At 54.7% G+C, this 27,856-nt stretch overlaps 1 protein-coding gene across 6 annotated transcripts in view; it reads right to left on the bottom strand.

Annotated features, from left to right (window-relative positions):
* Window positions 1-27,856, bottom strand: part of GTF2IRD1 (GTF2I repeat domain containing 1) — a 95,628-nt gene that overhangs the window by 1,884 nt on the left and 65,888 nt on the right. For all 6 annotated transcript variants that reach the window (XM_074345950.1, XM_074345949.1, XM_074345951.1 and 3 more), the window contains 5 exons: window positions 24,182-24,365; window positions 23,609-23,637; window positions 5,378-5,455; window positions 3,640-3,832; window positions 1,750-1,787 (listed from right to left, as the gene is read on the bottom strand). In XM_074345950.1, coding sequence (XP_074202051.1) covers window positions 1,750-1,787; window positions 3,640-3,832; window positions 5,378-5,455; window positions 23,609-23,637; window positions 24,182-24,365 — 522 coding nt within the window. The remainder of the gene's footprint in view (window positions 1-1,749; window positions 1,788-3,639; window positions 3,833-5,377; window positions 5,456-23,608; window positions 23,638-24,181; window positions 24,366-27,856) is intronic.

Raw genomic sequence — 27,856 nt, 5'->3', positions numbered from 1 at the left:
GATTGCTGGGATGGTCCCATGAGATACTGCACCTGGCCCCCAGGAAATACTCAGAAACTGAGAACTAATACCGTATTGCGGCTACTCTTAGCACGGATGTGTGATGACCCAGACCTGACAGATGACGGGTCACAGGTACTAGGGGACAAGTCATGTCCCAATGGAAAGAAACCCTGGTTTAGAGCCAGAAGTCCTAAGTTCAAGCTGCTGCCACTTACTTGTGTGGGACCCTGGGAAATGGCTTAACCTCTCTGAGCCAAAAGGGGGAACCTCTGTGATGTGAGACTCCAAGGTGATTATGTGTATGAAAGAGCCCAGGACCAAGCCCGGCACAGAGCAGGACTCAGCAGGTGTTGTGCTGCTGCTGAATTAAACTGATGTGAATAAATAAGACTTACAAAAAGATTTGCGACTGTCTGCTACATAAGGGGTTTGGGGCTTGACTGAGCGAAGGGACGGGTGACTGAGCAGAAACCTGACACAGCACCCGGAAGGGTCTTAATGACAGAGTGAAGGCAGGCTGGCCCAGGGACAACTGTTTGTTTAGTTGGTGAAGAAAAACCAGAGCCTGGGGTCTGTGATGTGGTATAAATAGATCCTGGGAAATAGAAGACTCTGGAGCCAGGAAGGAGGGATTTTTGTGGGGGCTTCACATGCAAAAGGAGTCAGAGGTGCTGGCTCAGGGCTGTGGCCACCCTGGGGTCACGGTAAGACCTCAAAGATGGCCATGGTGTAGGAGTGGGGTGCGTGTAAGTGATGGTATCCAGTCCCTGATAATTTTTCCCAAACGCTCCTCCCTGAGGCCCCCATGTGCCCTTCTGTGTGTCTGCCTTTGACTTGGGAGCAGCTCCCAAACCCAGTCCCCTCCATACCCCGAGCGCCTAATGCCATGCCTTGCCATCAGCACACAAGATGTGGCGGCTTCTGGTTGGGCTGTGCCACCTCAAGCTGTGGAGTTCCAGGTAAACCTGGACCTATCTGGGGTTTGGGGGTCTCGGGTCTCAGGCCAGGGTGGGGCAGCCTTGCTGAATTCTGTCACTGTCCCCACTGAGCAGCCATGTTGGGGCCAGGAGTCCACGGTGGCCTGTGATTCGGATGGTCCTGACACCAGGCTCTGGGTGGCCACCAACTCACCCTGTGACCTTGGCAAGTCCCTTCCCCTCCCTGGGCCTCAGTTTCCCAGCTGCACAGTGAAGGGTGGGACTAGATCAGTGTTTCTTAATCAAAGGTGCACCTCCCAATCATAGGGGCCCACCCTTTCCAGTACTGTGGCATGTGTTCTTAGTCAGAATCACAGTCTACCAGGTTCCTGTGCCCTAAAATGTTCTAGAAGACCGGGGTCTGATGCAGGGGTTGCCCTACAAATGCAGGCAAAATCGAGGTGGGCCCAGCCAGTTTGACACAGCATCCGCCTGCCTCACCCCTGCTGGCCACATGTCACCCTCCCGCCTCTCCAAGTGGCTTCCACCATCCTACCTGACGTCCCCTCCTGCTGGTTCCTGCTTGTCCCTCATCCTCTCTAGCTGATCTGACACACTCAGCCATCTGAGGCAGGGCCCCTCTGAAGGGCCCCTGCAGGCTTCCTGGGGCCTTCTGGGGGTACTGGCCCTGCAGATGGAGGCTTCAGGTTCCCTCTGGAGGTACTGGTCTCGGTGGTCAGCCGCCTATTGCGTGCCACCTGGACTAGACCTATCCATAGACTCTGGTCCCCGAGAGGCAGAAGGGTGGTCTCTTTAGCCTCCAACTTACCTGGCACCTTGGTGTCGTTGCAGATTTCTGCAAAAGGTCTAAAAAAGAAAGAAATGAGGTCGCAGTCAGAAAATGAGGTTACCCTCCTCCTTCTCGCCTGCTCCCTGAATACGGGTGACATCTCTTGTTAGATGAGAGACTGCCATTAGCCAGGTAAAACCCGGATGAAAACGGTCAGCATCCCTGCCCAGAGCAGGCAGACAACTGCCAGTCTGGCGCTGCCAGTGCCTTGCCAGGCAGGTCGCCCCTCTGGGCCTGCTTTCATCTAGAAAGTGAGGATGTTGTCTGACCAAGTGATCAAAAGCGTGTACCTAGATTTATGTAAATGGATATTTGAGACAATAGTATTTTTAAGATATCTTTCACTTTTTATTATTTCACTTGCAGCATTATTATATGAACCATGCCCCCTAAAATTAGATGCAGCCTAAATGTCCACCAGTAGAGGACATTATGGTCCATTCTAAACAGTCATTAAAGGGAGTCCTCATGCACGCGGACAGTGGTCAAATACACACAGGACTGCCAGAGAGGGAACAGCAAGTTTTACTGTCTACAGATAAATACTGTTTGATCTGTTTCCTTTTTCAAAATGTGTATCTAATAGGCATCAAAAGGAAAGTGGAAATGCAGGTGGAAAACCCCAGAGTATCTTTGGTGCTTCTCTCTGGGAGGCAAGCCTACGTGGGGTGCGCATTCTCTCCTGTTTTTCTGGAAGTTACTTCAGGGGGTAGACTGTAGATGGGAAGGGAAGGAAGCCTCTCCTTTTCATTTGAGACCCTGCTGAATAACTTAATTTTTTTCAGACACATGCAAATATTATTTTAATGTTAAAACATCCAGTGTAAAATTGAAAAGAAAATACAGGTAGGGGAAAAGTAAGAAAGAAATGCACCACCGGTGTTACGTCTGCATGAGAGGGTTATGAGTTATCTTCTTTTCTTCTACCTTTTGGTATTTCCCAAGTTTGCTGTGTATATTGTTTCTAAATCCAAAAATAATCAAATAAACTACTGTCTATTTTTAAAAAACACTGTAAGAATATTTGGTAAAATACGGACAGTAGTTATCTCTGGGTGGTGGGAATAAATGAATTACTGTTATTTTCTAAATAACAGTAAAATAGGTAAAAATGAACAATATTGTCAGAAAAAGTAAAATTTAATTAGAATTGAAAAAATAAACAAATACCCATGAATGTTGAGGCTGTGTGTTTCAGTTGAAAGGGGTTGGAATCAGGACACCTGGTGCTATAGACTGAATGCTTGTGTCCCCCCAAAATTCAGAAGTTGAAACCTAATCCACAATGTGATGGTATTTGTTGGTGGGGCCTTTGGGAGGCGATTAGGTCAGGAGGGTGGTGCCCTCCTGAAGGGGATTCGTGCCCGTATGAAAGAGGCCACAGGTTGCCCCCTAGTCCCTTCCACCCCGTGAGGACACAGCAAGAAGAGGGCCACCTGTGAGCCAGGAAGAGGGCCTCATCAGACACCAAGTCTGCTGGAGCCTTGATCTTGGACTTCCCAGTCCGTCTCCAGAACTGTCAGAAATAAACCTCTGTTATTTACATACCCGGTCTGTGGCCTTCTGTTCCAGGAGCCTGAACGGACTAAGATACCTGGGTCCAGAGTCCGGCTGACCTACAGGGACTTACGCTGTCCCTTTCCTCACTCTGGGTCTCAGTTTCCCAATCTTTAAGGGGAGAGTGTTAAGCTAGCCCATGTCCTGGATTCTGTGCAAGGGAAAGGTCCCTCTCTCTCCTTTTCTCTCTGTCTCTCTCTCCAACTCCTGGCTGGGCCTGCTCTGGGCGTTCCCCCTTCCAATCCAAGCAGCACCCTCTCCCACGGCCCCGCCCACTCTGCCCACCCCAGTGCAGGTGCCAGGGGCACTCACTGGAGCTGGTTGATGATGACCATACGGACGTGCTCCCGGGCCTTCAGGATCTTCTCCAGCCGGTGTATGTCGTACGTGTTGGGGTTCCGGAAGGGGATGTCATCAGGGAGGCCTGTGACCTCGACGGCATCCGGGCTGTCCCGGATCAGTTTGTAAGGGACCAGCACAGGCCGGTTCAGGCCCAGCGCCTCACCTAGAGGGAACAGGGGGTCAGGGCGAGGGAAGATGTCCCATGTCAAAGCCAAGCTCTCTGGGGAAGGGCTGGGACCCAGCACAGCCCTGCTTAGTAGCCACCAGACCACAGAGAGTTTACAAGTCAACAAACACACACCACTTTGTTTTTAAAATCCAATTAGTAAAACTAAAAATCCAATACCTAAAAAACCCCCCCATAAAACCAGTATTTAACGCTGATAATGGAACAGGTATTTTCACACACACCTGGTGGAACAATTTAAGTGTGCACGCCTGGACCTGACAAATGAGGACCTGACGTCTGCTTAAAATCTACTCCTATTGTGTTAGAAAAAATAAAAAGTCTTTACTTAGGTATTGATGGAGGACATGACAGGATGTCTTAGATTTGTTTTAAAGTGCTACAGTGCTCACAGTGTGCCCGCAGAAATGGATGAAACAAGACTGGCAAAATGCAGGGAAGCACAGAAGCACAGAAGCACAGAAGCTGGGTTTGGGTTACATGGTGGGTCACCGTGTCATTCTCTCTGCTTTTGTGTATGTTTGAAAACTGACTCCAAAATAAAAAGTGAAAAAGACACCGCAAACCACAAGCAGAGTCACCTCCCGTTACTCTCAAAAATGAAACCCCAACTCCTGGGGCCCAAGTCCTGGCTGGCCTGCCTCTCCCAGCTCTCGGGGAGCCTCCTCCGCCCGGCCTGCTGGCTCCCGCTCCCGGCCCTGCAGCCTTCTCCCTCCCCAGTCCCCAGACACTGAGCTGTTCCCTCCGCCTGGCAAGCTTCCCTCTCATGCTTGTCCCCTCCTGACATTCAATGTCCCTTCTTCCAAGGCGCTTTCTTGTTCACTGATCCAGACAGGCATGGCTACCCCCTCTCACCCCCACCACTCCTCACCACACTTCTCCATTTTCCTCTGTCACTCTCTGAAATTCTTTTTTTTTTTTTTTTTTTTTACTGTCTTCTACTACAATACAAAGTGGAGATAATACCACTAAATTCATCACAAATGAATGTATGTAGAGCACCTAGCACAGCCGGGCATGCAGTCATCTAGAAAGCGCTCCATCAGCAGTAACCTATCATCCACCGTGCCATCCTGGGTTCCGCCCTGGCACCTGGACGCCTTCAGCACGGCCTGGCACCACTCACCCATTCCATGTCCACCTCCCTCTGCAGACTGAGCCCCCGATGGTGGGATCAGACTCCAGCCTCCAGAATCCTCAGGGCTGAGTGCATGTTGGACAGACAAGTGTCTGCATGAACAAGCACTTGGCCGTGGGCCATGGCCTCTGCCACACAGCCCAGCCCTAGAAGAGCAGAAATGCTGACCACCGTCTCTGCTGTGTGCACCACAGAGAGGGTTTTTTCCCCCTTTCTTGGACGGGGAGAATGAGGGATCAGCTCTCATCAGTCACGGGTAGGGCAACTATGTCCCCAGGGAGCGGGCAGGCCTGCTGGGGGCAAGTGGCGGCCAGGCTAGCTGCAAGGGGGGGCCCCAAGGAAGGCTGCCCCCCAGACCCTGCCCTCCCCCACCGGGCACTGACCGTATTTCTCGTTGAAGAGCTCCTTCACCTGCTCCCGGAGGATCACTTTCTCCCCTAGTCTGTTGGCATCATCTTCATCTACGAGAAGAAGACGGGGGGGGGGGGGTGTGAGGGTCGGCACAGCTGGGCCACTGTACCTGCTCTGTCTCCCACGTAGTGTCCCAGACCCTCTCCTGCTGGCACAGTCTCTCCAGAGCCAGCCCACTCCACTTCTGGCTTCAGCTCTACCTGTACATCCATCCATCTATCCCACATTCTCTGAACAGCTTCCCCAGCACAGGACTCCATGTCAGGCATGGAGCACCCGAGGAGAGGGAGGTGAAGAGCCTCCTCCCAGGAACTCACAGCCTACCAGGGTGGGGGTGGCACCCAGTCACAGTGCCCAGCCAGAAGTTCCACAGGGGACACCTCCGAGGAGATGTGGAGCATGAACAGGGGTGCCTACCCCATCTGTGCGAGTCTGAGGAGACCCTCTGGGAGAGCAGGATGCAACTGCGGTCTCTTGGAAGGCAGGAAGGGGTTTGTGACAGATGGGGTTGGGGAGGGAAAAGGCACCAGATGCAGCACTGGCCTGTATGTGGGCACTGAAGGGTGAAAGGTCATGGTATGCTGGACGCGGCTGTCAGATCTGGCTGCCTTGCGGACCAAGAGCACCCAGGCCTGTGACCAGGGAGACAGGCAAGTTTTGGGAATGCGGGGGCTGCTTCCTGCCCAGTGTCCAGGGCAGCCCTTCGTGGGCACCTCCTGCTTGGACCGTGAGCTCCCCTCACCCATCTCCTTGGGAGAACAGCTGGGGTCAGTGGAGCCCCAGGTTCATGGCCTGGGCTGGGCCGGGGAGAGGGGAGAGGCGGGAAGTGGGAGGCCCAGGAGTGGATGGGATGGATAAGGGGTGGGTGGGGCAGGGCAGCCTGTGGGCTTGTGGCCTGGGTGGGGAGGGATCTGGAGTTCCAGGAAGGGCCAGGGCACCCTCGCACAGTAACCACACTGGCTGGGCCTCTGGGGCGGGGGTGGGGAGTGGAGCTGGAGGCAGGCAGGGAGCCAGGGCCTGGGCGATGAGGGCAGAACAGACAGAATGGGTTTGTGGAGAAAAACAAACCCTCCTGTTTTAATCTGGAAAATCTCACAGAACTTGGTTCCATTTAGGAGGCCAACTGTGTCTCCCAGGCGGGGGCTCTGAGCCACTTCTAAGTCCACTGTCTGCTGTCTCCACTGGCACATCACACCCAGGCCAGGAGGCCCAGCCCTCCCCAGGCCCCACCACTGGGAGGAGCCTCCGTTCCCAGTCTGGGGGTCACCCCGCAGCCAGAGAGCTCCCCGCACTGCCTGCCGCCCCTCCTCTTTCACCCACTTCCCCATGGTCCCTTGTCTGGTCCCCTTCGTGCCCGCACTCCTGCCTCTGAAATCTAGATCTGCCATATCGTGGGGTTTCTGAATCTCTCCCTTCAACCACGGCCAACCAGCCACCTGGGTGCTTCATGAGACACTGCCCAGGTCAGGCATCCCAGATAATGTCCTCCTCCTGTGTCCCCACCTTGGGCACTGCTAAATGTCAGTGCACAGCCCATGAAAGCACATGGGAGGGACCCCAACCCAGCCGGGGATCAGGGAGGGCTTCCCAGAGGAGGCGACAGCCAGGCCGCCCCCAAATGCCCCATGGGACGAAGCCTCATCTGCATGCTGGGGCTCCAGGCATCCTGTGGGAGCTCAACATGTTAGTGGACGTGGAAAATTTCCCCTCTCCTACATCCTGCTTGATCTGCGGGGTGGGGGAAGCGCCCCCAAACCAAGCTGCAGCTGACAGGGAGAGGTGGCAGCATGGGGCAGCCAACAGGAAGAGCACATGGGTGGGCCCTAGCTAGCAAACTGTGGCAGCAATTAAATGTCAGGAAAGTGGGACCGGGGCTGCCTGAGGGATGCTGGGGGCACCCGTGGGAAGTGTCCTGAATGTGATGGGGGGCTGCGCACCCAGCACACCCCACGTGCAGGCTGCCAGGCCCGGGACACGCGTCCTCCTGGTCCTCCGGGCTCTGCGTTGGGCCTTTGAGAGGATGCTGTTTTTCCCTAGCAGCTCCTGGCTTCTCCCCCGCCTTTTTGTTTTTACTTAATTTGGAGGAAGGGAGTTCCACTTTTCTTAAAGTGCTAGTTTTTGAATGAAGTAGGCCAGGTTAGCCTCTGGTGTTCTCAGTGGAAACTGAAGGCTGCTCTTCAGGCCGTGAGGGCAAAGGAGTGACCCACTTTCCAGGAGGTGAACCTGAACCCCAGGTGGAGCCCCCTGGCACCCCCCTAGCTCTGTCCCCAGCCCTCTGGCTCCACGTGGGGAGAAGGCAACGTATCCATCTGAACACAGGCGAGTCAGGGCTCGGAGGTGCCCAGGACGGAGCCAGCCTCCCCTAACATGAATGGAAGCCACTGTCTACAGCTGGCCCCCGCGTCCCGGTTGGCCTCGATGTTGGGGAGGGAAGACATGCCCTCTGCTAGCCTGGCGGCCTAGTCAAGGGGGCCTCTTGGCAGGCGGTGGCTGGGTCATGAGACTCCTTCCAGACAGAGCCAGGCTCCTGCCACCACTGTCACACACCCACTGTCTGGGGAGGGGGTGGCCAGGCCTGTGGTCACTAGGGAGCTCCCCGAGGACGGCTGTGGGAGGTGGCTGTCCCAGTCTAGGATGGGGCAGGGCAGCCCAGGCATCCACCACCTCTGAGTCTGGTCTGCTCGTGGGCAAAACAAGGCTCAGGAAACCACCTCAGAAAACATGAGAACGTGGTAGTGGTTGGGGGACAATTATTCAGGCCTGTGGGGCCTTGGCCTTAAACCCAGTGGTCTTTCCCAGACTCCAGAGCTCAGCCCTGTTGCTGGGAGTTAAGACCACCCGCTCTGAAGCCTGTCTGGTTTCTCATCTTGGCTCTGGCATTAGCTTGTGACCTCGGGCAACCACCGAATCTCCTCGTTTGTAAAGTAGTGAGGACGACCACAGGGAGCTGCCGTGAGGACGAGGTGAGGACGCTGTGCCTGTGCCTGGCATGGCCTAAGGCCAGTTAGTTATTACTGTTCTTTTCTGGGGGACCTGCCTGAGCTTCTCTGAACCCAGGCTGGCTGTCAGGACACCAATGGCTGCAAACATTTCAGGTTCTCCATTTGGAAATGTCAAGGGTTCAGTGTGGAGTGTGGGTACCCTCAATGTATCTACTTGAATGCTTCTATACAGTGGGCAGAAAGGGGGTCCCCAGGGCCAGTGACAGGGAACATCCCTGGCCCAGCAGATTGCAAGGCAATCTCATTGTAACCCTAATGCTATGTGGTGCTTGAGAAATCACTCAGCCTCTCTGGGCCTCAGTTGCCACATCCCTCAAATGGGAATTCTGGTTTGTTGCGATGGATCCAATGACATCACATATAAAAAAAGTTTACGGTCTCAAAGTCAAGTTATCACCGATGCTATTATTAGATCGATGCCTCCGTATTGTGTGTAGTCTCAGGAAATGAAATTTTACCTATGAGATGTATCCAGGTAATGGAATTTTGTTCTCTTAAGTCCCTGGGTTTGCTTTCCTACTTCTGGGGAGAACATTTTTTAAAATGCATCAAGTACGCAGTTCTTATTAAGGACACAGTTGGGGGCAGGGGGTCACCCTCATGACCTGTCCCCCAGGGCCATCCAGAAAGTGCTGTTGAACTTGCCCCAGCAGCAGTGACCTGTCCTGCACCACCCAGGGCCAGCATTTCTCCCCCCTCTTCCTGTTTTTCCAGTTCTCTGGCCTCCTGTCTCACTGTTGTCTGCCCTAGAAGCTCTCATCTTGTCATTTCTAATCTACTGTCTGTTAGCCTGGGGATTAACTGAATTTTGCCTGGGGAAAGAAAGCAACCAAGCTTATTAAATCACAGCCATGCTATGTACACAATTTTAAGCCAATCATCTTGGGGTGATGCCTGGGGTGGCCCCACAGCCTTGTCCTGGGGCAAAGTACAAGAGCCCTGAACAGCCCGCTTAGCTGGAGGTCCCCAGCCCAGGTGGGTGACTGTCTGCTGATAATCATGATAAAAAACGGCCCAGAGGCAGCCAGCAGTGAGGAAGGGCTGCTCAGCCGGGAGAGACCAGATCTCCTGGGAGGGTGAGGGAAAGATTCCTCCCCTCCCCTCTCTACCAGGCTTGGGCCGGGCGATCCAGGCCTAGAGAAGACCCGGGTGGGTCTGGCTCTACAGAGAACAGAGGGTGGATGTCCACAGGTGCCCCGCCTTGGCGGGGTAGCTGCCTTGTACAGGGAGCAGGGGCTGCTCAGCCCTCCCTGGGGCCCTGTGATTTGCACAATAGCTCCCTTTCCTGGCACCAGAGCTTCACCAGGATAAAAGGGTGCCCTCAGTTCACCTCTTAACCCCTTCCAGGGCCTGCACATAGGGGAAGCAGGAATTCCGTCATCTCTGTTTTACAGATGGTGAAACCGAGGCTCAGAGAGAAGGGGATTGCTGTGCTGCAGTGGGGTGAGGAAACCCTTGCCTGAGCCCGTGATCTCATGTACCCAAGAGAAACTTTGGTACATGTGCCCAAGAAAACATGCTCAAGCATGCTAACAGCATGCTTAGTAATAAATAGCAAGATGGTGGAGGGAACCCAAAAGGCCTAGGACAGGAGATGGACAGACCAGTCAGTGGTCTAGTAAACTCAACGGAATATTACAGGGCCCTGAAAATGATTGTTAAGGGACAGAAGCAAGTCCAGGTCTAGCTACAATAGGGTATCTCAGTTTTAAACAAACAAACAAAAAAAGCAAAATGAAACAATTTTGGTTTAGGCGAGTATTACATGCAAAAGACATATTAAAAGAAGTCAACCTGTGGGAAGGGATTAAATCACGAGGGACAACAGCCATCAGAAACAGTTCTGGGAATCTGAATGCAGACTGTCTATGAGATGATAGGGAGTCAGTGAGTTCCGTTGAGTGTTACAATGGTATTGTGGATAATGTAAAAGAACAGCATTGTTCTGGGGAGACGTGGGAGATGTGTGTTGAAATATTTAGGCATGAAAAGTCAGGATGTTGGCAACTGACTTCAAACAGAGAAAGAGACAAGAGAGAGACAGAAATAAATGGGGTGGGGTCTGTGTGTGTGGGAGAGACACAAAGGGAGGGAGGGAACCTGGAACAATGTTAAGAATTAATGAATCCAGAGAAAGGATATACAAGCAGTCTTTATACTATTCTTTCTTTCTTCTTTTTTTTTCCTTGCAGTTTTGCAGGGAAAAAAACCAAGGGAATGACACACATAAAATTCAGAATATTTGTTCTGGGGAGAGAGGCAGACAAGATGAGGGGGAGCAGAGGGGCGGGTGTACAGCATTAGTTCCTGATTCTTAGATGGGTGGTGGGTTCATGGGCGGTCACTGCAGTATTTATTAACAAGCGAGCAAACAAATAGGGAACACAAATAAAAGAACAAAAATAAATGAATACTAAACGCAATGTGGCATCCTGGACTGGATTCTGGAACACAAAAAGGACATCACGGGAAAAACTGAAGAAATCTAAATAAAGCCTGTAGTTTAGCTAACCACATGGCACCCACGTTAATTTCTTAGCTTTGACAAATGTGCCACGGTTATGTAAGAAGTTAACACCCTCCATGGGTCAGATGGTATTTGGGAACTCTCTACTGTCTTTGCAACTCTTTGTAAATTAAAAATTGCTTCAAAATAAAAAGTTACGGCCATCAATCAACTGATGGATGGATCATTACATGCAGGATTGATGGCAGAGTAGGTCATGAGCCAGGGATCATGATGGATCTGATCGTGTATGGGGTCCTCTGGGGAGGGGGAGGGAAGAAAGCAAGCCTCCTCCCTCAGGGCTCCCTCAGGATGGGCTCTGTGCCTCCATCAATCCACGCCCTTTCCCTGGGGTGCGAGGCCGGTGATGGGTGGACCACAACCTGCCTGGGCAGGTGATCCATATTCCTCCCCGGGGCCCAGCTGTCTGACCTCCAGCTGACCCACTGCACACAAGAGCCTGGAACAGAGGGCTGTCTGGGTGAGGCCTCCCCTGTTGGGGCTACCTGGCCCTTTCACTGCGCCCCCCGACCCCGGCTTCCAGACATGGTGACGCAAATCCTCCGTCTGCTGATTGCACATGCCCGCTGGAGACTGGGCCTGCAACTTACATAGTGATGCTTTATTCCTCATGGCAAGCCTGACCTCTACGTGTTACGATCCCCATTTTACAGATAAGGAAACAGGCTCAGAGGAGACCAGGTGCCTGTTCAAAGCCACCAAGGCCACACGGTTTGCAATGGGTGGTGCTAAGACTCACACCCAAGCCTTCTGACCGCTGGGTGCTGCCTTCCTATCTGGGAACAGCCCAGCACCTCCCCGAGGGCATTCTGCCAAATGCTCCTGCAGCTCTGCGGCTCGAACCCGCCAGCCAGGCTGGGCAGAGCCAAGTGCCAGGTCTGTCCTGGACAGACCATCCTGGGACCAGACACACCCATGGCCCTTCCCAAGGGAGATCACCTCCTTCCCTCTCCACTCCCCTTCCTCCGTGGTCCCAGCTACACAGCTGATGGGGCCAGGGACAAGTGCTGACCCATGGCCACCGAGGCCTAGGCCAAACTGCGGCCACAACTGGCCAGGTAGGGGATGCTGTGCACTCAGCACAATGAGCAGGGCATCAGAGCCTGGCTGGGGCAAGTGGGCAGAGGGAGGCAGCTGACCACACAGGCCGGGGCTCTGCTGGCTCACTTGGGGAGGGGGGCGATTTTGAGGCCACGATCTGATATACAACAGCAGCAGCAGCGAGCTCTGCTGCCAACAACACGGGCAAGGCGCTCCCCGTGGGCTGAGCCTGCTGTCTGTCTTCACGTGTTCACGGTTACAGCCTCAGCGCCCATGGCAACGCCTGACACACGTCAGAGGCGCTCGGAAGAGTGCTGTCCGAGAAATTACGCTCCTACGTGCCAGGCCTTCTTCTTAGATCTTTGCATGGATTCATTCACTCAGTCCTTCCAACAACCCTATAAAGTTGGTCCTAGGGGTATCTCCATCCTACAGACACGGAAACTGAGGCACACAAAGGAAGCCACCTGCCCCAGGTTACTCCGTGAGTCGGTGGAAGAGCCGGGGCTGACCCCAGACCACGAACCGCCTGGCCGCACAGCCTCTCCCTGTCCTTCTTGGCCATGAGGCCAGGGCAGGGGTACCTGACAGCCTACTGACTGCCCACCGGGACTGGGTTCCTGCATGAGGGGAGGGGAGAGTAGCTCTTGCTCCCACCCCATCCACGCTGCAGATTCTTCGTGCTCTCTCTGCACCCGCAACCCCCAAGCCCTCGTTTCCACCTGCCTCCTCGAGCACCTTTGATTCTGCACATCTCTGAACGGACACTCCAAGTCTCCCGCAAACCTGGTCCTCCTCCCTTCTTGTGGGTCTCCGGCCCCACCCTCCCGCATGGTTGCTCAGGAGAGAAACCTCCTCGTCTGCCTCCAACTCTGTGCTGGGATGAGTAGGTGGCCCCCAAAGCTGTTTGTTCCCTAATGCCCGGGCCCTGTGGCAAGTTTCTCTATATGGCAGAAGGGACTATACTGGTGTGATTAAATTACGGATCTTGAGATGGGAGATTATCCTGGATTATTCAAGTGGGCCCTAAAAGTAACCACAAGGGTCCTTGTAAGAAGGAGGCAAGGTCAAAAGCAGGAGATGGGACAGCAGAGGCAGAGGTTGGACGGATGCACTTTTGAAGACGGAGGCGGGGCCACCAGCCAAGGAACGCAGGCGGCCTCTGGAAGATGGAAAAGACAAGAAAACAGATTCTTCCTCTGAGCGCTGGGCTTTCCTACTTCATAGAGTGGAGGGGAAATCTCTTCCTAACGCGCCTTGTGTGGCGTCTGTAATCCTGCACAGTGGGGCCTGGGGCCATGAGTGCTCACAGCTGGACTCCCAGTGTCCCTAACAAGACGCTTAGCCATGTCTCCGGGCCATGGGCACAAGAGAAGGGCCTCCCCCAGGGAGAATGGGGTTCTCCCACTGAGCACCAGGACACAGCCCCTCCTGATCCCCCGACCCCTACCAGCTCCTCCTTGTTTTTTTCTGACCCACAAAGGCTGACGGCACCAGGGCCCTGGCCCTCTGACTCCACTTACTCCCGGTGATCTCACGCGCTGTTGGGGCTTTCAATACCAGCAGTAAGCCTGGGATTCCCTGTTATACCCCAAGCCTGGACCACTCCCCTGAGCCCCGGAACTGCCCCTGGATGACATCCCAGACCTAACATGCCACAAACATGCCTGATCCTCCCCCCACCCCACCAGCTCCTCCTGCACCTTCAGCTACCTACCTCCATGCTTCCAGAAACTCAGCCCAAATCCTCGAGGTCAAACTCAACTCCTCTCCCCCTCACAGCCCACATCAGCCAATTCGGTCGGCTCCAGCTACAAACTGCCCAGAGTCCAGGACTCACCATCGCTGCTGCCGTCACCGGGCCTCGCATGCATCACTACTAACACCTCCTTACACCCTCCCCTGCTGCCACCCAGTGTGTGCCCACCCAGCAGCCAGAAGGATCCTGTTAGATCCTAAATTGGATTCTGTTCCTCCTCTGCTCAGAAACCTGCACTGCCTCCCAGCTCGCTCAGAACAAGGATCAGCATTCTGATCCAATCCCCCCACCATCGGCTTTCTCTCTCACTTCTGTCTCCTACCACATCCTCTGCCTGACCTCCCACCCTGGTAGGGGACCACAGGGCCTTTGCACTCGCTGTACTCTGCCAGCAACGCTCCTCCCGATCCCTCTGGCCATCCCACATCTCTTGCTGTTAACTCCCTAAAAATAGACACCACCTCTCCCATCTGCGTCCCTGCTGCTCAGCACTTACATCTGGTACACTTTATCCCTTGCTCATTGTTCTCTGCGTCCACACCAGAACAGCAGTTCCAAGAGGGGGGCTTTCTTTCATTGGGGTTGTTCAAAAGCCCAGCACCCAGCCCAGGAGACACCCTGGAACTGTTCACGTACTAAGTTAACTGCCCCTGAGCTCTCAAACCTGAAGGGTCCTCTGCAGGCAGTGCTGCCCTGTACTCAGTCTGGGGCTCCAGAGGGCTCGGGCTGCGTGCCCCACCCCCACCCCCACGAGGTCTCTTTTGCCATCAGACCCCTCCCCAGGAGGTTGGAAAGATCCAGTCCACCCAGTAAACTGCAAGTGCTGGGCCATACTTAGTGCCCCACCCCCAGGCCTCCCCTTTTGTAGCTCAAAGACGCATTTATCAGCTGCTAGAGCTTCTGTTCAGCACGTGGTGCCTAGTGACCCTGAGAACTGATCTCACTCCAGTGCCAAATAAAGGCGTTGGTTGTTCCCATCAGCTTGGGTGGTCCCAGCTGGGGAACTGGTTTCTGTGGTGAGGTTTTCTGGAATGTTGCAGAAGAGTTTGAAGCCCCCCACTGCTCCCTTCTGGGGCCTGAGGAGCCCGCTGGCTAACAACAGCCAGGAACCTTGAGGTACCCCTCCCTACCTGGCAGGGCTGGGACCACTGACCAACCCAGGGGCAGGATGGGGTGGCCACGACCCAGCTGAGCCCCAGCTGAGTCCCAGTGGGCCAGGAAAGGGCGGAGCCTCCCTGACATCACACTGTTTCATCGCCCACTGGGCCACCTCGCCTGGAAGAAAGGAGGCAGCCAGCCAATTCTGGGCCTGGCAGCCGGGTGTCTGCCCACAGAGGCCTCCAAGCCCCGCCCAGCAGATGCCAGCTCTTCCCGGGAAGGCAGAAGAGAGATCATTACCGGAGCCTAATTAACAAAGAAAAGCAGAGATAATTAAGTGGAGAAACATGTGGCTGGCACTGGAATTGTGGTATCTTTAGAAACTTGAGAAAGGGCGGTTTTTTTCTGAGCTCTCAAGAGTGTGACAGAGCTGGAAGGGTGGAGAGGGGGTGGGGAAGGGAGGCGAGGGAGGCAGGGGCCTGAGAAGTGAATGTGTGACTGAGGGTGGGGAGACCATGGAGAGTGTCCCTGCTCCATGTGATCCGGAGGCCCAGAAATAGCAAGGTAACTTATCCAAGACCAAAGACAGTAAGTTCACTTATCCAAGGTCACACATCTCCTAGAGGGCAGCAGGGGACTTGTCCCTGCTCCTGCTCAGTCCCTCCCTGACCCCACAATACCCTCTGCTGAGGTCAACCCCAGGCCCAGCTCAGGGCCCCCTCTCCAGGAAGCCCTCGTCACACAGCACCCAGTGAGTGACAGGAGACCTAGCAGAGGCCCCAGCGGGGACAATGACAAGAGGTACCATCCCGTTTGGGGCTGGGGTCATTCCCTCCTCGTGTCCTCCCCGCAGATGGGCTCACAGCCCTCCACTTGGGAGACCCTTCACCCACAGCTGAGCTTCTCAAACTGGGCCTCAGACAAGGCCAGGGTGGGAAGTAGGTCAAGTGGCATCACCTATTTCATCAGCAGGATGTAATTTAACACAGTTCCTTAAGTTAAAACTAAAGTTTATGGAGCGGGGCCTTCCTAGATAAGGCTTGGGTCCTGGCCCTCGGGGGTGCTCGGGCTCCGGCCACGGGGACGTCAGCGGAAGAGCTTGCCAAGGCCGGGCCTGCAGGGTCCAGTCCACGCTGCAAAGCCAGGCCTTCCAGGCCCTCCACGCTCCGGCCTGGCCGGCCTCTCCGGCTCGCCCCTCCTGCACACGACATTTAGCCCTCTTTTCCTTGCCTTGGTGGCGCACCCAGTACAGCCCTGGTGCAGGACTTTGCCCACTTTCCAAGTAGGGAAAGCGAGGCCCAGGCAGGCAAACCGGACTTGCTGGAGTTGCACAGGAAGTCGGCAGCTCTGCTCTGTCTCTGGGGCCTGGAACCCCTAGTCTGGGCTGGGGAGTGGGGTGGGAGGGGGCCTGGCTGCTCACCCAAGAGCTCCCTCAAGCTGGCAGGGAGGGCTGCACTGCTGGGTCCAGAGAGAACCAAAAGGAGAGGAAGCTGGCCTGGGTCCTGGGGGAACCCCAGGTTCGCCCAGAAGGGAGCTGGGGCAGGGCAGCTGGGCCTGTAACTCGGGGTTATCAGCGAGCGGCTGTGGGAGGCTCAGAGCTGGGCAGCAGACGGAAGGGAGTCGCTGGGTGGGGAGGCCCCTCTGCACACTTCTGGATTCTATTTTTTTTTGGAAGGGGAGGTAACGGGGTTTATTTATTTGCTTATTTTTAATAGAGGTACTGGGGACTGAACCCAGGACCTAGTGCATACTTAGCACGTGCTCTACCAGTGAGCTATACCCTCCCCCACCTGGATACTAAGGGGCTGGGCTTCCAGGCAGACGGCACAGAGACGCACAGAGACGCACAAGACAGAGGCAGCGCCAGCTGGCAGAGCCCTTCCTGCCCTGTCTGGTGGGTGGCTGCTCAGATGTCACCAGTGACAGGGGATTCACTACCTAACAAGGCTTTTTTTTTTTTTTTTTAAACCACCACTATTCGAGAATAGTTCTAGAATGTTCATTTCCTTGATCCCTCTAGTGTTGCCTAGGACTCTGCTCTCTCTGATTTGCAAACAGCTGCCTGACTCAGCTCTTCTTACCCGCAAATCCCTCCACCTCCTTTCCCTGGGCTCTGCCTCTTCTGTTCCTTCACGGGCTCGTCTTCCTCAAGGTCCCTTGGAGGTCGGTGTGCTCCAGGGCTCCGCCATGGGCCCTCTCTGCTGGCTCCACACTTGTCAGAGTGGTGGCTGCACTGTCACTACTGACACCTCTAAAACCCTCTCCTGATCCCTTTTCACCCTGCAGCTCCGGCCCCATCTCCCCACTGCCACTAAAGGGCCATCATCTGTCCCTGGTGGGTTCCGTTTCTCTTCTCTCATTCTCTCCTGAGCCCACGATTCTACTTAGGTCCCCTCCTCTCTCTGAAACTGCTCTTGACCATGCTGCCCCTGGACCTCTGGGTTGCTCTCCACCCCCGACTCCCATCACGGTCCCGTCTCAGGACTGCACCTGACCTCGCAGCAGCACGGGGCACACAGGTGATCGCTCTCCTTCAGCGGTTTCTCACTTGGCTTCTGGGACATGACACCCACTGGGTGTGCCACTTCTCCCTCCTCATCTCTAACTTCTGGAGGGCCCCAGGGCTCATCCCTGGACTCCTTGTGACTGTCCATCCTCAACCCCACTGTGATCCAGTTTCATGACTCAAATACATAAATTACAGAATGGCTCCCGATTGCACGTCTCCAGTGGGACTCTCTCTGATTTGTAGATCTAACTGCCTACCCAATCTGTCCGCTTGGGTGTCAAATTTGCCCACCACTCAGATCCTCCCTCCCTTTCCCCCTCTAGCTGCTTGGGACAAAATCTTAATGTCATCCTTTATCCCTCTTTTCCATAACCCACATTGACTATCAGCAATCCTGTTGGCCCTACTTTCAAAATAGGTCCAGGGCCCCAGGGCCTTTGCACTGACTGACTCTTCTCCCTAGATGTCTCAACCTGGATTTCTACACAGCTCATACCCTCTCTTCATTCAGGCTTAACTCCTCGTGGCCTATCTAAAACTGTCCTCTTGACAGATGGTCCTATCTCTGTTGTATTTGTCTCCACAGCAATTGTCACTATTGAGTATGATACTATTTGTTCTTATTTATCGGTCTCCCTTAGTAGAATATAAACACCACATGGTATAGATTTTTTTTACTCCATATTCCCAGATCTTGGGTGGCAGAGTAGGCATTCAATAATTTTTTGGTGTATAAATGAATGAACTCAAAGGATTGTGAGCCTCAAGGGCTAGACAAACAAGACCGATGTTATAGATACTGACAGCCAGAAGAGGGCAGCAAAGAGCCACCCAGTGTGGATGAAAGGCGTGGGGCCAGGAGAACCTGAGCACATACTGTGTGACCTCCATTGAATTCCTTAACCTCTCTGAACCAGTTTCCTCCTGTAAGACTGGTTATTAGAGGAGATCAAATGTGCTGGTATGGGAAGACTTGGTAATTGGCAAATCATAAGCATAAGGTGGATGTTAGGTGTCCACGGTGTGAAGAGCTGGTTGCCCCAGTGTCCACTGTTGGGGACAGGGCCCTTACATAACTATGATGCACCCTGATGAGGGAGCATTATAAAGTGCTTTAAAGACATGGGAAAATGCTTATGCTTTAAGTGTATGTGTATGTAAGTTTACGGAAAGAACAAGACACAAAATTAATAAGCTTGGGGAAAAATCTGGAAGAAATGTATCATCATAAAGATGAACAGTCATCTGGGTAAATTTCTGTATTTTCCAAATTTCCACCATGGGCATGTATTTGCCTTTCCCAACCTACTAGGATGTTCTGCAGCTGTTGCTACACCAGCTACCTGGGCAGAGGGCCTCTCCTTCCTTAGTCACCACTGATTCTTCTCAGCACTTCCTGAATGGCCCCCTTTGCTGTCCTGGGTTTGCATGGCCTCGGGCCCCTCTGGGTTTGGGGAGAGATTCACCTCGACTTGGTGCTGCTGAGGGCACAAAGAGAGGTGTCAGACTCACCCGGAGCCCCTTCCGCTTGCCTGCCAGTTCCCCAGGGCTTTGAGGACAGAGACTGGTCCCAGCCACCTGCCTCTCTGGCCCCTGGCCCAGTTTCCCTAATTATCTCAGAGCTGCTGCAGGCAGGTGGGTGAGGGGGGAGCAGCCTGGCCAGGTGGCAAGGCAGTACCTATGGTGTGCACCTCTCCCAGGCCTCACTCACTCAGGCCTCCAGGGTTGAGCCTGGTTTACTTGGCTCCTTGAAGCCAGGCCTGAGCTCACTCTAGTACAAGTCAGGGGCCTGGCCCCACCATCCCTCTGCAGCCCCAGGCCCTCAGCAGGCTCCCTCTAGCCAGTGCGCCCAATCCCCAGGGATCCCATGAAGGCCCGGGCCCACAGCTGCTCTAACCTGGAGCTTGGAATCCTACCCACCATCCTCCAAGGCTCGGTCCAAGTCCGTCTTCATCCCCAGCCAGGCGCCCACCCACCACTCAGCATGAGCAGGAAGGGACTGCTACTACTAGACACCAGTGGGGAAACTGAGGCCCCGAGAGCAGATGTGATGTACCCAGTTGGGGCAACACCAAAGGCCTTGTGGGGTCATCTTGTGACCCACACAAAACTGGCCCAGGAACAGCTCTATCCTTGCCTCATTTTTGGCCGGCCCACTGTTTCCAGGCCGAACTGTGAAAGCACCAGATTTAATGACCAATTCACCTTCGAAGCATAATTCCTTCTTTAGAATTCACCTTCTTGAGATGGCTCTGTTAAGAAAGACTTCTATGGGAGCCTTCTACAAATGACCTAGAAAATCTCAGCCATCCTTAGTTAACAGGGTCCCTCCCTTGCCCTCCCCAGGGAAGTCCCCATTCTTCACGACCCTCCCTCTGCAGCACCCTCCTCCCCCATGCTGCCTTCGCCTCTCCACCACCTCTTTCTCCCCTCCCATTGACCCAGCTTTCCAAGCGATGGTCTGCATACGTGTAAACCCTCCACAGTGGGTTGCAGGGATGGGCTTCCTAGAGGTTCAAGGCCCCAGAGGAGCCTCAACAGAGAGGAACAAGGGGCATTTCTCCAACCACCGGAGTGGACAGCTGGATGTCTTGTGGGTACCAACTGGACAGGTGACATTCAAGACTTGGTGGGCTCCCTCCCCCTAATCCTGGAATCCTTCTGGAACTTGGAGACAAGTCTGGGGAAAAGGTACATCCTAAATGGACTCAGATTAACTTTCTGCCATTATGTAATGGGGGCTTTGGGTAGAAATCTAATTCAATTTTGGAAGAATTAAAAAAAAAAAAGTTTACATGTCTTGCACTTCTGAATTTGTAGACTAAAATCCATCCCATATTTTTAGAAGATGAAAGAAAAAGGAGAAAGTCTCCATGCTCTCACTGTGCCCAGGATAAGGCCTGCCTCTTTGCCATTGCATGCCACACCGGCTCCATCCCCCACAGGTGCCCCAGCCATGTCCCCCGGACAATGCCCTCACTTAGGCTGTACCTTGTGTCAGCACCACACCACACCTCCAAGGCCCAGCTTAATGTCACCTCTTCCAGGAAGCCTTCCTGAAGCTCAGGAATAACAGTAACCCCCCCCCAACTGGCTGAGCCTTTCCTATTGCAGCTGGTCCAGGGCCGAGGGCTTTACAGACGTCTCTCAAGTATCAGCAGGGAGAAAACCATCCTCCAGTGCCCACCATTCATCTAGTTCAGATCACCTTGGGAGGCAGATATGCCATCCCATCTTACTGATAAGTAAGTGGAGGCTCAGGGTGTGAAATCATGAGCCCAGAGTCACATGGTCAGTAAGAGGGGTCAGGGACTTGAACATGGCTCTGAGCACCAACCTGTGCTTTCCCATGGCCCACACACCACCTCAGCTGACAGTCCCAAAGCAGATAATCTACCAACACGCTACACACGCAGAGCACCTGCCTCCGGTACAGCATTCATCGGCCATGGGAGCCAGGACACACCTTCCCCACTGACCTGACCTCCTGCTCCAGTTCACCTCAGAACCCCAAGAGCTCGCCTGCAGCAGGCTTTGGCGACTGTCTCTTGGACGGTTTGGGAACAGCCCTTTCTGGGGCAGAACAGCATCCAGTGACCTCTGGTGAACCCTCAGAGGCTCCTGTGAGTCTGGACACCTTCCCAGCCCAGAGCAACAAGTGGCATGAGTCAGCACAGTGCTGGCCTGCCAGCCCGTCTGCCCCGGCCCCTCCAGGCTGACACTGTCTGAGATGCCAATGCCTGGAAAGGTGCTGGCAGTTCCATCCCTGAGGGCTGGGGCCAAAAGCACTTTCCCATCTCTTCCAGGCAGCCTGCCACAGAGAAATGGGGGCAGGCGGCCACCATAGCAGTGATGCTGAGATTTCAAAAGCTGCTCAGACAGGAAGCTGAGCTGCCGACCCCCAAGCTGGAAGGCAAATCGTGGTCAGTGGAAGAGGTCACCCCAGGAAGGGGTGAAGGCTACTGGCTGCCTCTCCGCCCCCTCAGTGTTTCTCCCCAAAGCCTGACATCCCCCTATTCGGTGGCTGCTCTGAATTACTAGCAGCCCGCCTGTAATCAGTGGGCCTCCCTGTCTCCCATGGGAAACAGGGAGTCAGGCCTGGAGCGAACGGCTCCTTCATTACAGTCTGGGCGTCCCAGGCAGGTTACTGAAGTTCTCTCGGCCTGTTTGTCTGGAAAAAGGTGACCAACCGTGCAAAGAGCTGAACTCACAGCCCAGCACACATGAGGTGTCATACGTGACTTTTTCTTTCTTGCTTTTCAAACTCATTAAAAAATGGGGACGCCCCTGGCAGACCTGTATTTTCAGGCCTCCATGAGGCCCTTTGCTGTGAGGAGTGGCCGGGGAGCACAGTGGGGGCAGGAGGAGGCTGACAGACTGCCTCTCCGTGTTTCCACTCTCCATCGGCAGAGGGAGGCCTGGCCACTCTTCCCGCTGCCCGCACCAGCACCCACTTGGGTGGACACCGAAGTTGGGGCAGGCAGTGGCTTGAAGCTGACTCAGTGGTCACAGTGCTGACGGGGTGACGGGGCCCGTGATGCAGGCAGGGCAGGCCGTGGGCCACAGGGCGCCCACCACGTCCTGGAGCAAGGCAGGTCCACAGAGGGCTGAGCAGCCTGTCACAGAGCTGGAATGGGCCCGGAGCCCCAGGTGGCACCAGGGAAGGTGTGTCCTGGCTCCCATGGCCGATGAGAAGGGAGTCCACAGGCCTGTGATGTTCTCATGAGCATCTGAGCCTTGTCTCCCTGTCCTGTCCTGCAGTCCCAGCTTGCTTCCCGGGGAGGCACTCACTCCCGCTGCGGTCGTCCGAGCCCGGCAGCCCCAGACCCACCTCTCCAAGGTGTGCAATGCGGATCCCGGGGCCGCAGCTACTCCAGATCATGGGTCTTGAGGCTGGACAGGCCACCTGCTAGCCGTGTGACGTGGGCACATCACTGAAACGCGAGCCTCAGTTTCCCCTTGTAAGTCAGGCTCCCGTGCCTAGCACAGGTCTGAGGCGTAAACGAGATGCCTCCTCTGTTCGTCACTGTGACCGGAGTACCTAGAACACTGCCTGGCCCTAGGCAGACCTCCGGAAATATGTGTAAGACAAATCCATGTGAAGCAGTCAGCACAGGGTCGGACACCCGTAATCTCTCGGCAAGATTTCTTCCGGGGCCACCTCTGCATTTTGCTGCTGTTACCTTCACCGTCTCTACCTTACTAACGTCATCTGGTTGCTTTCGCACCTCTGAGAGTTCTGGAAAAACACCTCTGGTGTAGGCTCGGACCCTGCTGCTTACCCAGCTGACCCCCTGCCTCTTCTCCCTGCTCTCCACGTTGGCTCTCCCCTGAGGCCCGATCAGAGCCGTCCTCAGCGGGAAGCCCTCCCCAAGCACCCCTCCTCCTGCTCCTCCTCCCTGGGGTCCCTGCGGCTGCCACATCACCACAGCCCCTCTCCAGTTCACCCCTTCCCCAGAAGCCCATCAGCCGGGCCTGGGCACAGGGATGAACAGCAGGGTCAGCGTGCTCGGAGTGAAATCAGATTCCAGAACTGCAGGCTTTCTCTGTTCCCAGCACAGCCTCCCCGAGGGCACCAGGAGGGCAGCAGCTCCAAGTCGGGGGAGGGGGAAGGCAGCAGGTGAGGGGTCAATGTATACAGCTGCCTCCTTGGAGGCCCTGGCCAACCCTGACAGCTGACCAGGTGATCATGTCGCCCCCGCAGGGACAGCCTCTGCTCATTCAGGGTCTGGGAGGGCCAAGATGTAGCCCAGGGGGAGGATGGGGCGGGATGCCTTGAAAGGGGCCAGGAGAGGCATTTTCCCAAGTGCGTAAGCTGTTACCCACATTTGACCACCAAGCTCGCAGGATCCCACGCAGACACCCACCCTCTGACGTTAGGAACCCATCGGCCACCAACCTTATCCACTCACTGAGGCCCCTTCATCAGGAAAAGTGGGGGGCACTGACCAAGCCAGGCCCCTCCCTCCTGAACCTCGGGTGGGTGTAGCTAAAAAGTCGCCAGTGCCACCCCACTGACCCTTTTTCTCCCTTCCAGAATTTGGGGCCAGGTTCCAGCCTGGCCTTCCTTCTCCCTTCATGGGTCCCCTGGGTCAGGGCCCAGGTGAGGTGGGAGAACAGATGGGCAGGGGCCTGGTTCCACTCCAGGTCCCAGGAACCTGTGTCCCACAGCAAGCTCAGCTCCGGCCTCTGGCCCCCAGCACCATGGCCGTCTGTCTCCCCCCATTGCCAATCTCCGCCCTCTCCCCCATAGCCAGCGCCTCTTACCAGGCTTTGGGATGAGTCCTTGAAAAGGCCTGGAAGAGAAACAGAGATGGGAATGTCGGGAGAAGGCCTGGAAGCTTGTTAGGAATGTGTGGGGCCCACCCTAGACCCACTGCATCAGAATCTGCGTTTTAACAAGATGCCTGGTGATTTGTGTGCACAGGACACTGGGACGATGCGGCAGGGCCACTGTGCACGAGGGTGAGCGTGGTCTCTCACTGGCTCTGCCCTGCTGGCTCTGTGACCTGGGGCACATCACTTGTCTCAATTTGCTCTCCTCTCATGTGGGCCACACACCTCTCCCCGGGGGCTGGGAGTGCAGTGAGCAGGGCTGCGGCAGGCAGACGGGAGCCTGTGAAGGCTGCCCCCACTATGATGGTTGGGGGGCAGCCAATCTCACCCCGATGAGCTCCCTGCACCCCAGGGGGCCTGCAGCCCCTGCTCCAACCCCCAGGACCCAGGATGATGCTGGGAGAGCAGCCTTGTACAGCCGAGAGGGCAGGACTGCCCGAAGGAAAGGACAATGGTCCCCCCCATGCTAGTCTGACTCCTCTCTCCTCTCCTTCCCCTGGGTACCTGGTGACGGTGAACTTGATCTTGTCAGCCACCGCAAGGATCCTCTCCAGGTTCTGAGAGCCAAAGGTGCACGGCTTTCGGAACGGGATTCCGGGGGGCAGGCCCTCGATGATAACCGAGCCGGGGTTACTCTTGATCCGCTTGTAGGGAACCTGGACCGGGTACTTGATGCCCAAGGCTTCCCCTGTGGACGACAGGGACAGAGGAAGTGTCGTCAGGAGCCAGAGGCTGTGCTGGTGTGTGCTCTGAAGCCGGGGGTGCTACGTGCACGGGTGTGATATGCAGTGCACACGGGGGTACAGGAGGGCTGTTGTGTGGTGCTGCAGAAAGCACAATTCGTGGGAGACTGGGAGGCAGGCGGTGTGTTGTGCAGGGGGCCTAGGGGGGTGTGGTTCTGTGCCCGGGCAGGACTGAGGAGGGGCAGGGAACAGGTGGCTCTGGCTGCTGGGGACAGGGCAGCGACTAATGTTTCTCAGCCTCACAGCTTGAGTTTCTGAAAGCCATCTCGAGGATGATACCTCACGGGCCCAGCTGGCCCTTCCCCACAACACCTGACCCTCCATCAGCCCCGTCAGGGGCTCTGTCTCACCCTGGCTCAGGACTGTCCTGGCTGGAGAGGGCAGACTGCATTTAAGAGCAAGGAAGCCAGGCTGGGGCCAGCCAGGGTGCAGCTTAGACCTCAGGGTCCTTTTTCCATGTCTGGAGCTCAGCCTCGTTCCTGTCACCAAACCTCTGCAGAGCGCTGTGGCATGTCTACTCCAGGGACTGGACTTCGTCTTACAGCCTGGGGGCAGTCCTGAGTCCACTGCTGATCCACCCTGGGCCGAGGCCTGCTGTCTACTGTCTGACTGATGTGAACCTCTGTGGCTCTGTCTTAGGTGGGGTCCACTACAGGTGCCCCCTCCTGGACAGAGGGCTGGACACTCCCAAGGGGCATGTTGAAAGCATCAGCCTCAGTGTCGCAGGGTGCCCCTTGATGAAGACGTGCTGCAGGAAGGCCTGCACATCTTGCACTAAGAGAAACAGCCGAACTTTTTCTGGGCAATGAACTAATTTTTAGCTCATGGACACTGGGAATGGCATAACTGGCCTAATTTCCCTTTTTGCTCTGGCTCCTAGGAAACTCAAGAGTCTGATGCATGCCCTGCATCTAGCAAGTACAGAATTTCTGAGTCTTCATGTTATCCTTGGTTTTGTGCCATTGCTTCAGCTTGTTTGTTTGGTTTTATTTAATTGAGATATAATTCACATACCATAAAATTTACTGTCTTAAAGTATATAATCCAGTGGTTTTTAGTATACTCACCAGGTTGTGAAATCATCACCACCATCTAACTCTAGAACATTTTCATCACTCTAAAAAGAAACCCCATACCCACTAGCAGTCACACCTCACTCCTCCCCTGTGTCCACACTAATCTACCTTCTGTTTCTATGGATTTCCAGTCTGTTTTAAATTCTTTATCCTGACGTTCCTGCTGACTATATTCTATTGCAAAGAAGTCCTTTTTGAAATGAAAAACATTAGGCAGAAATGAAAACATATCCATAATCCACGAATGGGAAGACTGCTGTCTTAAGTTCTTTAATTCTCACCTCCAAAATGGCTCTTGCTACAATGATTGATGGTCTCCAGGTTGCCAAACTCAGTAGATATTTGCCCTCTTTTGGCAAAATCCAACACAAATGATCACTCTCCGCTCCTTAAAACCCTCTCTTCTGTGTCCGTGATGCCTCACTTTCCTGTTTTCCCCTTTCTGGCCCTTGGCCACTCCTCCCCTTCCTGGACTTGGCCTCTAAACATGGAGCTCCTTGGACTTCTGCACAGGTCCTCTTTCTGCCCCCTTCATATTCCCAGGGGTGTCTCCTCTACCCCCATGGTCTAGTTTTTGTGTCCAATCCAGACTCCTCTCCTGAACAGCAGGCTTGCATCTTTGCTCACTCCTCAAACTCAACACATCCAAAGGGAACCCGTCATCTCTTCCCTTCAAATTTCCCGCCTTGGTGAGGGCACTGCCCCTTCTCTCTGGCTGGCAGTCAGAGTGTCCACCTGTCCCTGGCAAGTCCTATGCTTCCAACTCCTTGCCCTGGTCACGGTGACAGGTCCAGGTAATCCAGACCTAAGCCAATGAGCCCGTGGAATTTTTATGCCTTGGGACTGGGTAAAGAATGAACATGTGACTCACTGGTGAGAAACAAGGGGAAACAAGGGGAAGGCTCAGAGAATTCTGGGAAATAAGCTGTCTGGCTCCTTTGAGAAAGCCTGGGGGGAAAGCCAGCTTTCTCCTTTTCTTCTGGGAAGTGTGGATGGGGTGTCTGGACCTGCTGTGGCCATTCTGCTAGCAAGCAGGATGATGCTGAGATGATGCGGACACTGTGGAAAGACTTCAAGGACATCCCTGAGCTGCTGGATCCAGCTGAGCCTGAAGGCCACCCTACTGCTGGATTTCCTGTGCTATGAGCAATGGCTAATTGTACTGTCCAAAGAAAGCTGCATGAATCTCTGTCCCACCCTACGTCTTCCTCTTACAGAGTAGTATCAATATCCCCTAAAGAGAATGGGGTCTATTCCCTCCTCTAGCACTTGGATGGGACTCTGTAACTGCCTCGACCAGTAGAGTACAGCAGAGGGAACACTGCAGACCTCTGAGGCTGGGTCATGAAAGGCAACACAGCGTCACCTTGGCTTTCTCTCCCAGGACACTCAGGGGCCCTGACCAACAAGCAGGAAATCCAGCTTCTGTGGGGTGTTGGAAAGCCCACGTGGAGGGGTCACATAGAAACTGAGCAAGATGCCTGAGGGGCCCAGCTGCTCCAGCACCAGCTGTTTCCCCAGCCCAGGTGTCAGACATGTAAATGAGGATGCCGTCCAGATGACCCCCACCTCAGCCACCTTCTGCAACCCTGGGACTGACCCTGAGTGAGAGCTGCCCAGATGAGCTTGCTCCCAAATTCCTGACTCACTGACACCATCAGAGATAATGAATGGTCATGGTTACTTTAGATAACCACATTTTGAAGTGATCTGTTCTGCAGTCACAGTAACTGAACTATGAGGCAATTAACCCCCTTAATTGTTGAAGCCAGTTTGAGATTGTTTTTGTTACTTGAGACCAAAAACGCATCTTAACTAATACAGCTTGTTTTCTGTAAGCCAGGACGAAACTGGACACCTCCCTTCCTTCTGCTGCCCCTGTCAGTTCAGCACCAGCCATTCTCCCCTGAAGTGCATCCTGACTCCATCCAGTTTCCTCCAGCATCCCAGCCAGGGCCTGCCCAAGCCACCATCATCTAAACTGCTGCTCCTGCCTCTGAGCTGGTCTCCCAGCATCCACTCCCACCCTCCCGCATCCACTCCCACCCTCCCACAGCCACTCACTTTCCTCACAGCAGCCAGAAAGACACTTTAAAAGTGCAAAGCTACTCCATTTCCTTCAATCCTCCCGCCAAATACAAACCCAACACCATGGCTCCCTCCAAGGCCCTGGACAACTGGGTCTGTCTCCTGGCCAGCTCCTCAGGGTCCTCCTCTCCCCCAGTGTCTGCCCTCATGCTTCAGCTTTTAGCTTCCTCTTAGGACAAGCCTCAGGGCCTTTGCACATGCAATGACAGCAGCCAGAATGCCCTTCCTTCACACTCTGCTTGAGTAACTTCTTACCCATTGTTCAGTTCTTT

This window comes from Camelus bactrianus, chromosome 18 (assembly GCF_048773025.1).
Source record: "Camelus bactrianus isolate YW-2024 breed Bactrian camel chromosome 18, ASM4877302v1, whole genome shotgun sequence".
Classification (NCBI taxonomy): Eukaryota; Metazoa; Chordata; class Mammalia; order Artiodactyla; family Camelidae; genus Camelus; species Camelus bactrianus.
The sequence above is the reverse complement of the archived record's forward strand: the minus strand, read 5'-3'. Positions and strand labels throughout refer to the sequence as shown.